At 47.1% G+C, this 14383-nt stretch overlaps 1 protein-coding gene across 1 annotated transcript in view; it reads left to right on the forward strand.

Annotated features, from left to right (window-relative positions):
• LOC147677660 (uncharacterized) overlaps nt 1-11201 on the forward strand; it is a 160844-nt gene extending 149643 nt beyond the window's left edge. The window contains exons 9-10 of the mRNA XM_086945572.1: nt 8070-9379; nt 9585-11201. Of these exons, the coding sequence (XP_086801698.1) occupies nt 8070-8269 (200 nt within the window). The 3' untranslated portion in view covers nt 8270-9379; nt 9585-11201. The remainder of the gene's footprint in view (nt 1-8069; nt 9380-9584) is intronic.
• Nucleotides 11202-14383: the final 3182 nt, after the last annotated feature.

Here is a 14383-nt window from a genome sequence, read left to right on the forward strand (position 1 = left end):
CCCACCCCTCAAAGCTTATCCTGTCCACCCAGATTAAAGGTTCTGAACCTGTTCAGCTAATTTGGGAGTGAGGAGGAAAAAAACTGATAGAACTGTTAATTTAGGAACAGTTCTCAATTTTGAGTTTATATTTGGAAAGTTTTGACTTTAGTGTAATGATGGTAAAGATATATTTTTTTGGAAGGAGGGGGCAGAGTCGGGCAGTACCTTTTTTACAAGGTTCTCCAGTGAGTATGACCAATCTGGTGAAACTATTTCCTTGGTTTGCTTGCTTACTTGAATATCAATCACTAAGTTTGTGTGAAAACCTAGGAAAAATTACAGTTTAAACTTTTTTACCATAATCCAATTGAATACATTCTATGAATCCGTTCATTGATGTGAGGAGAGGACAACATAGTACCTAGTGTTTGAGAAGTTACCTTATGCTTCTGTGCAATAGATCATAGAGGGTAGCCGCACAGAGCAGCTGGGGGTGCAGTCTTCTGCATAGCGAATAGGCGGGTGTCTGGCTTATAAATTATAAATAGAATTGAAAATAGCCTACTGGTTGTTTGCTAACACGCCGGAAACAACGACATCACCCCTTCGCAAGTCCTCTGCAACTCCCTCGCCTCCTACTTCCACAACAAGATCGCGGACATACACAACAGCTTCAGCTCCCAACCGACGCACGCCACGACTGAACCACCGCCCCCCACCACCACCCTCCACGCCTGGAACCCGATCAGCACCGAAGACACCATCCGCACGATGAACTCCATCCACTCCATCCACTCCGGATCTCCGACCGACCCCTGCCCTCACCACGTCTTCAACAAGGCCGACGCTGTCATCGCACCCCACCTGCGGGACATCATCAACACCTCCTTCGACACCGCCACCTTCCCGGAGAGCTGGAAGCACGCCAAACTCAGCGCTCTACTAAAGAAGCCATCAGCCGACCCCACCGACCTCAAGAACTACCGCCCCATTTTGCTGCTCCCGTTTCCTGCAAAAGTCATCGAGAAGACCGTCAACAAGCAGCTGGCCGCTTTCCTCGAGACGAACGGATCCCTCGACCTCTCGCAGTCTGGCTTCCGGGCCAACCACAGCACCGAGACCGCCCTGATCGCAGCTACCGATGACATCCGAGCCCTGCTCGACAACGGAGAAACAGCGGCCCTCATCCTCCTAGACCTCTCCGCGGCCTTCGACACTGTCTGCCACGGTACCCTAGTGCAGCGCCTCAGCAACGCCGGAATCCAGGAGAAGGCACTGGAATGGATCACCTCGTTCCTCGCCGGAAGGACACAGAGAGTCCGCCTCCCCCGTTCAGATCAGAAGCCACCGAAGTCATCTGCGGCGTTCCTCAAGGCTCCTCGCTCAGCCCAACCCTCTTCAACGTCTACATGAGCCCCCTCGCAGCCATCGCACGCCAACACAACATCAACATCATCTCTACGCCGACGACACCCAGCTGATCCTCTCCCTCACCAACGACCCCGCCACCGCCAGAGCCAACCTACACGAAGGGATGGCAGACGTAGCCAAGTGGATGATGAGCAGCCACCTGAAACTGAACTCGGACAAGACGGAAGTCCTCATCCTGGGATCTTCACCCTCCGCCTGGGACGACTCCTGGTGGCCCCCCGCCCTGGGCAGCGCACCCAAAGCAACCGACCATGCACGCAACCTGGGCTTCATCCTGGACTCCTCCCTCTCCATGACCAGACAAGTCAACGCCATCTCCTTGTCGTGCTTCAACATCCTGCGCATGCTACGTAAGATCTTCCGGTGGATCCCCACCGAGACCAGGAAGACGGTCACCCAGGCCCTCGTCACCAGCCGTCTGGACTACAGCAACTCCCTCTATGCCGGAACCACCGCCAAACTCCAGAAGAAACTCCAGCGGATCCAGAACGCCTCAGCACGACTCATCCTGGACATCCCCCGTGGCAGCCACATCTCCGGACACCTGAGAGATCTGCACTGGCTCCCGGTCAACAAGAGAATCACCTTCCGTCTCCTCACCCACGCGCGCAAGGCCCTACACAACCAAGGCCCAGGATACCTCAACAGCCGCCTCAACTTCTACGCTTCCACACGCCAACTTCGATCGACCGGCCACGCCCTCGCCGCCGTCCCCCGCATCCGAAGAGCCACCACAGGAGGAAGGTCCTTCTCCTACCTGGCCGCCTCCGCCTGACCCAGGACCACCTCGCCTTCAGGAAGCAGCTCAAGACCTGGCTGTTCGAGCAGTAGCGGACCCCTCCTCCCATAGCGCCTTGAGACCCTCCGGGTGAGTAGTGCGCTATATAAATGCTGTGATTGATTGATTGACACAGAATAGCTTCTGAAGATGCTTAGTGCGTGGTGGGAGTTTAAATCTTTCCCCTCAACTATTCCGGAGTTACAGATGGAAAGCAAATGATGTACATTTTTTGGAAGGGGGCATGACTATGTATCTGTTGTAATAACTAAAAGCCCAAATCTTCACCCTGGGAGAAACTTTTCAGCGTGCAGGGGACACTAGTAATGCGACTTCTGAAGATGGACCCCCACTTTGAGGATCTTCTGATCTTTGGATTTTTGTGGACCACCATTGAATCATTACTCGAGGCTGGGGGCCTGGACTAACCAATCTCTACGATTTGAACCTCCAAACAGTACACAAAAATAAAGCAACAGTTATATATCCAATAAATACAGGAAGTGTAAAATATCAGAATCACAGGCAAATAAGCATAAAGGCCAATCAAAGTTGTAATTTTAATGGGAATGTTGGAGCTTTTCAAAATGTTGTTTTATTGCTAAAAGATGAAGCAATATGCTAAATTCCAGCTTATTACATTGTCTTATTGCTCCTAATACATGTTCTTTTTTTATAATTGCATACCAGTGTTCCAGTTATCTAAACTAGGTCCTGTGTGCAGTATTAGCACTGCACCCACGAATCAATGCTATGGCTACCAGTTTAATTTTTAGTCACTATTTCCAAATCCCTTGACATTTACAGAAGCTATTACATTTTTGCTATTTCTGTATATATACATTATTAACCTGTTATTATTTAATTATGTAAACAAGAACTGCCGACATAAGAACTAGAGCTCCGCCGTGCTGGCATACCAGGCTCATGGCTATTTTTCTGCCAAAGCTCCTTCTGCCTTATAAGTGGGAGCTGCTATAGGGGAAATGTCTGCAGAAATTGCTAAAAAGTCTAGATTTGCTTGCCAGGCCATGCCACAATAGAGGTTTGAGAGACAGGCCACTCAAGCCTAATGAACTGGTTTAGAGTTTTGAAGATGGAACACTCTGTCACAAACACAACATATTCTGTCCGCTGTGTTATACAAGTGCAATAGGATTGTCAATATCCCACTTGCCAAACTCGAATTTAGGTTCAAAATGCGGCCCATGGACTATATGCATGGTAAACAGTTAAAGCCCTCTTTTTTTAAACGAATAAACCTGTTTCTAAACCCTGCCTCGAACCTTCATAGTCCAACGCATTAAAAATGTTCACTGCAAAGAAAGTGAATAACATTTACAAACATTGTCAGTTAACCTTGTTGCAATGCCTTATTTTTATTTTGTCACTGAAAAATGTATTTATTTATTTAGAGTTTTATATCATGTGAACGAAACCCTTTCGGGTGACAGACCGCTTTACAGATAGTGTACAAAAACATGGGCTAGAAAAAGAAGAAGATTATGTTCATGCACGCATGGCAAGCAGAGTGATAAGAACACATAGTCCAGCATAAGTCCAGGTCTAAGCATATTACAGTATGTTCCAGAAAGGTGGTAGAGAGATGCAAGAGAGAGTGGCAGGGATCTTGGAGGAAAGGGCGAATGCATGACAAGAAGCAACAAACAAATAGCTGGGAAGAGTCGCTCATGAGGAGAGGTAGGTGTGTCGTCAGAGTGAGAGGAATTTGTCCGATAGTAATATTTTTACTTCTTTCCTGAAGATGGATGTGAATGGGTTGCATCTGATCTCGGTAGGGAGAGAGTTCCAAATTCTTGAGGTAATTCTGAAGTAGAATCTGTTGTAGGTTTTCTTTTTCTTGAATTTTTGTGGCTTAACAGCACACTCCCTGGCGGACTTCAGAAAGAAAGTCAAAACCTGGCTTTTCAACTGAGACGTGGGACTCTCAGTGCCCAGATACCCCTATGGGTGATAGTGCTGCACTATATAAATGTTGACTGATTGATTGATTAAGTAGAAAGGAGCTTGTGATTTTGGAAGATGTTTTCACCCGATAGGGTCAGTTTCTGGGTCAAGTAGAAGGTGATACTGTGGTGCAGCGCTTTATGAATCATTGAGGTTAATCCTAGCCTCGTAGGGTTGCCATTTCAGTGATTAACCCCTTCGAAGCTAATGACGAGCTGGGCTCGTCATGGCGCTTACCTGCCGTGCGCTGATGACAAGGCCAGCTCGTCATAAAACAATGAAAAACAACAATTTGCAGCACAGGACGGGAAAACGCCTAGCAGCCATGTGGTTAAAGGTTGGGTGATATGATCACTTTTTTTTGATCCACTGATGAGCCTAGCTGTTGCATTCACTGTAGCTTTCAGCGATGCACGTGAAGTTTTCGGGAGGTCCACCAGGGTAGTACTTCTATAGTCTAATTTCGATAAGACAAGAGCTTGTACCACTGTTCTGCGGTCTGTCACGGGAAGGAAAGGTTTTAGTTTCCTAAGAATATGCAACTGATGGTTAGCTTCTCTAGTGACGGCACTGATGTGGTTTTGCATGGGGAAGGCTTTGTCCAAGGTTATACCTAGGGGTTTAGCAGCGTCAATGATGTGTGGGGTACAATTCAAGGCAGTGAGATGAGGGAACCAGTTTTTGATATTAGGGGTGGTGGTGAGATCAGTAAGAATTATGTTTTGAGGTCATTGAGTTTGAGGTGGTTACGAGTCAGCCAATGTTGTGTTTTTTTCAAGGTGTTGTTGAGGATATTGATGCTGTCAGGGGATGTTGATTTTCATGTATTGGGTGTTATCAGCATACATGTGGTAGGAGATGTGGGTGAGTATGAGGATTTCAGTTAGAGGCTCCATATATAGGTTAAACAATGTCGGGAGAGAAGAAAGCCTTGTGGTATGCCCACCGACACTGGAGACTGATCGGACAGAGCATTATCAATTAGGATGCACTGAGATCTGCTGTGTAGGAAAGAGAACAATTTCAGCACGTGCCAGAGAGAACCATCCTGTGTTCTAGAAGTTTTAAAATGGTATCATGATTGACAGTGTTAAATGCCTTTGACAGGTACCCATTAATGTAATGGGGTAACCCAAAAGGTACAGGACCTGGGTATCATACGGTATTAGTAAACAATCATTAGTTATACAAATTTAGGAGCATGTACACATCAATCAGCTCTATCCAATATATGCATATATTCATAAAGAAACATAAAAAGGCAACAGCATCAACATAGGACCAAGAGCAATATTTTTAATCCATTGTCTCTGGGTCAAACAAGTCACACAATTCCTGGCTATAGATCAATACAAGTCATATTGGTTGCTCCTAACGGAGCGTGCAACATAGCAAAGGGGTGCAGTAAGACGTGTGTAGTGATTAGAGAGAAAAAAGACATTCAAAAAGTAGTGACATAAAATATTCACAATACAAGACAGTCACGGATCCACATTCATCCGTCCTGGCCGCTGGATTAATTAATAAAACAAACTTTCTCATAAATTTCACAAGACAAATATGTATCATTAATATTTGCACATCAATATAGAAAGCAGGGGGGTCCAGGTTTTCTATATACAGAGCGTCGACGTTTCGACTCGTCTTAGGGCCTTGCGGTCATTCATCAGGACAATAGAACCGGGGCAACCAGGGATTATAGATGACCCCTCAGGGGAGTAAAGGTGGTGATAGTTCCCACGTAAAACAAATAATTTCCAAACCTTAAGTTCTCATATAGGAGTAAGGGCATCAATGTCCTGTTGTTAGAGAATATTTATCTGTTTTTTCAGACCAAAAATTAAAGTATCCTCTTCTTACAAGTAGCCTATCATACTGAGTATTGGTGAATCCATGTTCCAAGACTCAAGCAGCGTTTTCGTCTGCTTGCAATCAGTCCACAGTAATCCAAAATCAAAATGACAGATACAGTAGGATTAGGAGGCAAGCTTCATTCTGGTTGAGCGAGTTTAGGGCATCGATAATTTGGACCATGGCCATTTCGATGCTTTCACCCAATAGAATACGTTGTTATAACAAGGACCACTCTATAAACCCACCTGGACAGCGGTAAGAATTATATATGTGTACAGAGTAGGTAGGAATCACATCCTCAGTAAGTGATCCCCTCACTTAATGTAATACCTACTACACATAGAGAAGAATTCTCAGTTAGAACACAAACAAGAAAGGTTTGACAAGGGTTTCTTTTGCTGACATTTATTCTCTCAACAGATCTCAGTACTCATCCGTGTACTCATTATATACAAAGTGCAAAAAATGCAGTGCTCAAGTGAATGTGACGGTACATAAAGGCGAACACAAGACACTGTACAATCCCGGTTCATCCAATAATTTAGAACGAAAAAATATATATCAGGGGTTATTGCACATTCATAATCATCTTAATAGAAAAATGAGCAAGGAATGAGATGTTGACGTTTCAACCCAAGTTGAATAAAAGGGTCGCCTCATGACTAAGTTGTTTGTCTTAGGACTGCGTAGTATCTATAAAATCTCATGAATTCACTCAATTTGTAATCCATAACAACATCAATTGTTAGGAAAAGATAGGGGCTCAGTAGGTCCGCCCTGTTCTCAATCTCAATGGTTATCTCTCATTGATAATGATATCCTGTGGTGTAGAATTAGTAGGTTCAAGACCTTACTACATCAAAGCGGAATCGCTCATATCCGCCGGCAAAGTCAATTAAAGTTCCAAAAATCGATGCTGGGAGAGAGTGGATTCTGGTATTGGGGGTAGTGTGGCGATTAGAAGTCTCCTTCCAACCAATTCGGTGTTGATTTGTGGAACTTTAATTGACTTTGCTGGCGGATATGAGCGATTTCTCACAAGCAAATAGTGGGCGATGAGGGGGGAGCTTGGGACAATTGAGCAACTCAACCCAAAAAAATCTCATGCATCATTGTCCATGTCTCTCACGCTAAAATGTAAGCAAAACAGATTTTAAATGTCTTTCCTCACAATTACCGTATTGGTAGATCTTCCAAACGCAGGATTAGTGGGGATGTTTTTGGTACCTAAATTGCCATCCGCTGCTTTTGTTGGTCTGTTTTGATGTTTCCTTGCATGTCCAGTCTTGCAACTCGCTTCTGCGTTTGCTGAGTCCTCTGGTTTTTAAAGGCCGAAGGGATTGGAAAACTAGGATACTTGCCAAATTCAGACATGTACGTCTGTATTGTTTGGCAACTATGTAAGCGTTTACTTTGGCAGTTTTGGTTTTGCTCAATAGGAAGTTAAGTTTCTGAAAACGTAAGTGTAGGCTCTGCATTTGATCCTGGCTGTTTTGAAGAATGTTGCAAATCTATGACTGTTTGATTATTGGTTATAGAAATTTTAAAATAAAGATGTTTTTAAAGTGTTTCTAAAAACGTAGATTTACTGAAATTGTCATATTTATGTGTAATCCGAAATAAGCATGATATCAATAATAAAAAGCAGAAACCTTAACATACGTTAATTTGTTTCCTTTATTTCGTCCTTTCTTTCCTTCCTCATGCTCTCCCTTTATTTCTGTATCAATAAATCTTCCTCTTTATCTTCTCTCTCTTTCTTTACATCTTTTCCTGTTTTCACCTCTCCCCCTCGCTCCCTTTTTCAATTCTCCATCATCCTTTGACCCCACTTTGACTGGGATGTATTTCTCTCTACCTTCACATCTGTGTCTTACATTTCATTACTCTTTATCTTGTCATACTCCTTGCTATTTCTTCTCCATTTCTTTCTACTCATTCTCTTTCCCTATTCTTTTCTTTCCTCCAATCATCTCCCTCTACTTGTTTCTGTCACCTTTCTCTGCTCTCCCTCACCGCTGTTTTCCCACCACCTTCCTCTATACCTTGTCTCTAGGTATGAGCACTGTGGCAGAGGTCCTGGTGGCCCGGCACTGTGGGCTTCGTGTTTTCGGGCTCTCCCTCGTTACTAACAAAGTTGTGCTGAGCTACGAGAGCCAAGAAAGAGCCAACCACGAGGAAGTGTTGCAGACCTCCTTGCTGAGAGCCCGGGCCCTGCAGGAGCTTGTTACTCATCTTGTGGGCAAGATGGCCTAGTTTTGTCCTCGACGGGAACCCATCCTTCTGCGTCTGCCAGTGATGGATTATCTCCAGCCTCTCAGCCTCCCTGAGCCTTCTTCCCTTCCCTTGGGACTCAAACCCACAATTTTCTCCATTTCAACACCTCCATCCTACCCTACCCCTATGGACAGAGACCAACCACCCTCTTGCTCAGAAAATAGTAAAGACTTTGTCACATCACCAAAGGGACTGACCCGCCCCCCTTTCTCAATCTCGGACGGTCTTCAAATTTCCATAGCTTTTACATCACTCTTGACTGCTTTCTGGGTCCAAGAAGACCGCCAGCCTCTATAGGTCACCGTCGCCTAGTATCTGTCTCTACCTCCCCAGGATACAGACCAGTGTGCATCTCTCTAGGTCTTCATTTTGGAGCTTGTATTCTCCACCTCCTGGGGACCAAGTCCCCCCACCCACTTTTGATTCCCAGGCCTCCATCCGACGTGCAGCACCTAAGGCTCACCAACCTCTTTATCTCAGATGCTACTGTCCACAGGCAAGGGTGCTTGCCTTGCATAGGCCTTGTTTCACTCAGTGTCCAATAGAGATCTGCGCAGGAAGGTCCGGGGAATCTATCAGGAGAGTTTAGACGGGGCGTAGCTTCAGGGGGGTGTGGGGTGGGATTCTCCTCAATACTTACTGTCAGTGTGGTAACATGCCCTCCAGGTGGCTGCCTGGCAGGGTGACTGTTCAACTATTGCAGAGTAGGGCAATGGGCTCGGGACAGGGCTCAGGCTGTGCATGGTCAGGCCCCTGGCACAATGACCCCATGTAATTCACCCCAGATTGTCGTGTACACAGATACATATTTGTGCCTGATAGGGTTTCCTCTATCTCTCACGGAAGTAGCTTTACTCGGGTAGACAAAATAAAACAGACTTGTCTGAGCCCGACCTAAGGACTCCCCCATCCTGCTCTGTTCTTCCTACATTCAGTCGGATCTTCAGCATCCCTGAATACCTGCCACTTTCAAGCATGTCAAGCAGGGTCTACGGCCTGCCTGTTGGTGCCTGGGGGTGTGGGTGCGGCTGCTGCTCTCTTCCTACAGAAAAGTGTGTATTAATGTTGTTTGTATGTGTGTGAGTGTATGTGTGTGTACTAGTGAGTGTTTGCACGAGTGTGGGCATCGCCCTATGTGAACATGTGGACGCACAAGTGTGTGTGCACGATTGTGAATGTGTGCTTGCCAGCCAGTGTATGCACATGAGCGTGTGTGCATATGTGAGTATGCACACATGAAATCGTGTGTGTGCAGGATAGTGTGCAGGGTCGGTCTGGCCTATAGGGCAACCAGGCAATGCCCGATGGCTGGTCTGACAGGTCAGTTTGTGGGCCAGGCTTTTTTGAGGGCCGGTTTTATGGGCTGCTGGGGCGGTTTTTAGGTTTCGCCAGGCGTCCACTGCGCAGCAGCGTTCGCGCAGGCGAAATCTTATGTTACAACAGTACGGGGCTTTGACCCGCCTGCTCTTCCATTGGCTAGCTCCATAAATGGAGGCTAGCCATTGGAAGATAGATCTGTCCGTCATTGCCGGAGCAGATTCGTGGGCGGTCCGGTGATTTTTTCGCTCTCCGTCCCTCTGTGAACGTCATTGCGGCGGTGGGCGGTGGTTTATTTATTTATTTTTGTACTTTTTTTTGGGTCATTCCTCCAGGCTGACCGCCGCCGGAAGAAGTCCAGGTGAGTGCTCCCCTCCCCCCCCGCTGTCCGTGTGCCCGTTCCCGCCCCCCTCCCGCTGTCCGTGGGCCCGTTCAGGAACCTGAACAACTCTGCCCCAGCTGCTGGAGCCGCCAGCCGAGTGCCCCGCCTTTCTGAGCCACGTGAAGCCGTGATTGCTGCTGCCCGCCCGTGTGACCCGCTCCGACCTCGAGCCGTGTCTGCACTGTGTCCCTGGGCACTTCTACCAGCTTCACCTCCTTCTTGCCGGACCGCACCGCTCACCGCATTCCCGCTGGCTGAGAGCTTGCACTGTGCCCGCCCGCCCGTACAAGTGTACCGGCCGGCTCTGTGCGTTGTGCCCCTGAGATCTGCAGCCCCTGTGATCTGTGCGCTGTGGATCGTAAGAGCCTTCCCCCACTTGGAGAGGTATGCCCCGAAGAAACGTCACGCAGACTGAGGATTCTGCCCGACTTTTGCCCGCTCCCGTCCCCGGGGGCGCCCCGCCCGTACGTCTCAGCTGGAGACGCCTGCACGAGCCGGACGAGCCCCCACCGGGAGGAGAGCCACCAGATTGCCCCAGGAGCCCCGCCTATGCCTGCATCATCGCCGCTTTGAAGCCCGAAGGTACGCCAGAAGCGTAGCAGTCTACGGGTGCTCCCCGTACGCCACGTATGCCTGAAGCGTACACCTTTGCACCAGCCGGCAGTGTCCCGCGAAGTACGTCTCGTACGCCTAAGGCTTACCCAGCTGCACCTGCCTTTTTGACCACCCTTCCGAGACGTACCGCCTGGCTTCCTCTGCAGTACCCCTTGCACCAGCCTGCAGCGTACCTACTTTGCCGCACCCCTTGTCTAAGGCCATGCCGCCCCATTGAAGTCCGTGGCGGACCTTGGGCAAAAATCATGTGTAAAGAAACACTCGTAGGCACCTCGGACACGCTAAAATGCCACCAATTGAAACCATAATATCCAGTATTAAAACGCTAAATATTTTGTTTTAAAATTATCTTCACTGTTGAATTTCCTAAAAAATGGAAGCTACGGACGCAGAACGTGCCAATGGGGGCGAGGGAAGCTATACACGCAGCAGTAATGTTAGAAAAGTGAGGACGAATCGGGAGTATTGCAAGGAGAGATAACCGAGTTGCACGGCAAAAAACAAGACCGCAATCTTCTTGTTACGGACAATATTTTCTTTGTCGATTTTTCAAGCTTGGGGCCAGAAGGAATTAATAAAAACAATGATTTTAGCTGACATTATTGTAACTCCTCCCTTCAGTCTGCAAAGCACCTTCTACATCCCTCAGGGCTGGAATATTGAAGATGCATTTATGTAGGAGATAAGAGAACTCCTTAACGCACATTTTAAGGATATTGCAAGAGTTTTGTTACTATATAGTGGAATGAGGCCAAAGGGCAACTTCTTATTCAGAACGTCGAAGGACTTACAATACCCTGGCTGTGCTTGCTCCCCTGCAACCTGGCTGTGCTTGCTTCCCTGCCCCCTGGCTGTGATTGCTTCCCTGTCCCCTGGCTGTGCTTGCTTCCCTACCCCCTGGCTGTGCTTGCTTCCCTGCCCCCTGGCTGTGCTTACTTCCCTGCCCCCTCGCTGTGCTTGCTTCCCTCCCCCCTCGCTGTGCTTGCTTCCCTGCCCCCTCGCTGTGCTTGCTTCCCTGCCCCCTCGCTGTGCTTGCTCTCCTGAGTGTGTGTGTGGCTCTGGGTGGGTGTGTGTGGCTCTGGGTGGGTGTGTGTGGCTCTGGGTGTGTGTGTATGTGTGGGGCTCTGGGTGTGTGTGTGTGGGGGGGGCTCTGGGTGTGTGTGTGTGGCTCTGGGTGTGTGTGTGTGTGGCTCTGGGTGTGTGTGTTGCTGGGTGTGTGTGTGGCTCTGGGTGTATGTGTGGCTCTGGGTGTGTGCGTGTGGCTCGGGGTGTGTGTGTGGCTCTGGGTGTGTGTGGCTCTGGGTGTGTGTGTGTGTGGCTCTGGATGTGTGGGTGTGGCTCTGGGTGTGTGTGTGGCTCTGGGTGTGTGTGTGTGTGTGGCTCTGGGTGTGTGTGTGTGTGTGGCTCTGGTGTGTGTGTGTGTGTGTGTGTGTGTGTGTGTGTGTGTGTGTGTGTGTGTGTGTGTTTGTGTGTGTGTGGCTCTGGGTGTGTGTGTGTGGCTCTGGGTGTGTGTGTGTGTGTGTGTGTGTGGCTCTGGGTATGTTTGTGTGGCTCTGGGTGTGTGTGTGTGGCTGGTTCTGGGTGTGTGTGTGTGGTAGTAATTGCTGTCTGCTGAGCTCGTCATAGGGTACAATAGGTCTCACATTTGCGAGAGATTAAGCTAATGGCAATGTAAATGACAATGCCATTTATTTATCTGTTTTCAAAACCAACACATAAATACAAATGTTGTCATTTACAATGCCAATAGCTCTAACTTTTCCAAAGGCGAAACCATCGCATTGTAAATGCTTGTTACTTCTTTTTTCCCGGATGTTAAAACAAACATTGCCTGCGGCAAGCTTAAATTCACACAGCCTTCTATACCATGCAGAACACTTAAACAGTGTGTTCTTACAAGTTCAAACTGCCACAATTTGCAAACATGGGCCTCTTTTCAGCTATCTAAATCACTAATGGGTGCACCTTTTATTTTGGAGCTCGAGCTATTTTCTGTCCCAGTCCGACACTGTGAGTGTGCATACAGTGTGCTCATGAGTGTGTGCGCACGAGTGTGTATGGACATGATATTGTGTACGTGTGTACATGAGTGTTTGTGAACATGACTGTGTGTGTGTCAAAATCTGTGTTTCAATCTCAGAAGCTTCATTCAGCCTTTCAAGCTGCCGAGGTCATTAAAATGGGTATCGCTGAGTTGGGGTAAATGAGTGCTCTTGCAATTACATGATTTATGTGTGCATGTGAGAGTCAGTGTACGAGTGTGCGCACATGTGCATCTGTGCACATGATTGTGTTGATGTCTGTACCAGCGTGTGTATGTACACCTAAGTGGGTGCAGAAATCTGTGTTCCAATCTCAGCAGCTTCAATCTGCCTCTCATCCTTCTTAGATCAATAAAATGTTAAGTTGGGTTACCATAATCCTCTTTTATTCAGTGCCTAGAGACCCCCAGTGGTTGAGTTGTGCTTTTGCAAACTCAGATTATGTGAGTATGCAAAGAGTGTCTGCATGTGAATGTCAGTGCACATGAGCGTGTGTGCACGAGTTCAGCGGCCTTGGTGGGATCTGTTAAATGACTCTAGTGTTGACTGCCTGAACTGTTGCTGACAGCTTATTCCTCCGACCAATGAAGGGAAACAACGACGGCATTCAATTATGACATTGTGATTGGTTGAATAACATCACACGTGCCAATATGGCAATGCTGCAGTATCACGCCCCCAGTTAATTGTGCAAGAACAATCGCATGCTTCCATTCGCCGGGTATTGACCCATAAGAAAAGGTATATAATTCTTTAAAGGCACCAATCACTGTGCATCATGTTTAATGATTTTAAATGCACATACAAAGGCATGAGTGCCGAAACGTGTCTGCAAAAAAAGAAAATCACATATATATATATATATATATATATATATATATATATATATATATATATATATATATATATATATATATATACACACACTTGTGCGATCAAAGACATTTTGCTTTTAGCCAATATTTATTTTATATTGATGAGAGCCTGGCAACTCCCCAATAGTAAAGTTTTGCAAAAATGACAAAATAAAACAAGAATTAAAAATGTCAATAGGCTGGCACCCAACATTAGCTCTATTGGCTTTGCTAGTGCTTGTTTCTTCTCTCTACAAATGCAGCCTCCACCACCTGTCTGCACATGGGGCGTCAATAGTCTCCCAAATGCTGGGCCCCGTATGCCAAAGTTCCTCGACTCCTGGCAAGGTACATCTGGGTTCACAGGCCTCACCTGAGGTTGGAAAGGATCCCACTCTCATCTGAAAAGGATGAGGGGGCATGCCACTTTCTGTCTTACTCTCCCACCCCCAGCCATTGTGACCAGCAGTTATCAACTGATTTGAGTGTACAGCATTCGCCACCCTCACCACGGCTGCCTGATGGCGCTTTTTGCCCTCTTTCTGCAGAGTGCACAGATAATAGCTGCCAGACCACAACCTTGTACTCCTCCGCAAACACAAGGTTTGTCTGTTTGCAACGTCTGGTTGGGACTTATCAGGGATCACCTTCTATGCCGTCTACAAACTTCAGTTTTAAAGTAGGGGTATTACCCTGCTTTGTAGTTGTTCTATATTTGGTGTGATAATACACTCACAACTGGCCAACCAGCAGGCACTTCCTGGTGGTCACTGTCTAGGGACATTCACTCCTGACGTATTTTCTTTGAATTCTGGGACATGTAGCCTTGCTTATCGCATTATTAATCAAGCCTACATGTCCCAAAATTCAAATGGAAAAACTG

The sequence above is a fragment of the Lissotriton vulgaris genome, chromosome 12, assembly GCF_964263255.1.
Source record: "Lissotriton vulgaris chromosome 12, aLisVul1.2, whole genome shotgun sequence".
In the NCBI taxonomy this organism is placed as follows: domain Eukaryota; kingdom Metazoa; phylum Chordata; class Amphibia; order Caudata; family Salamandridae; genus Lissotriton; species Lissotriton vulgaris.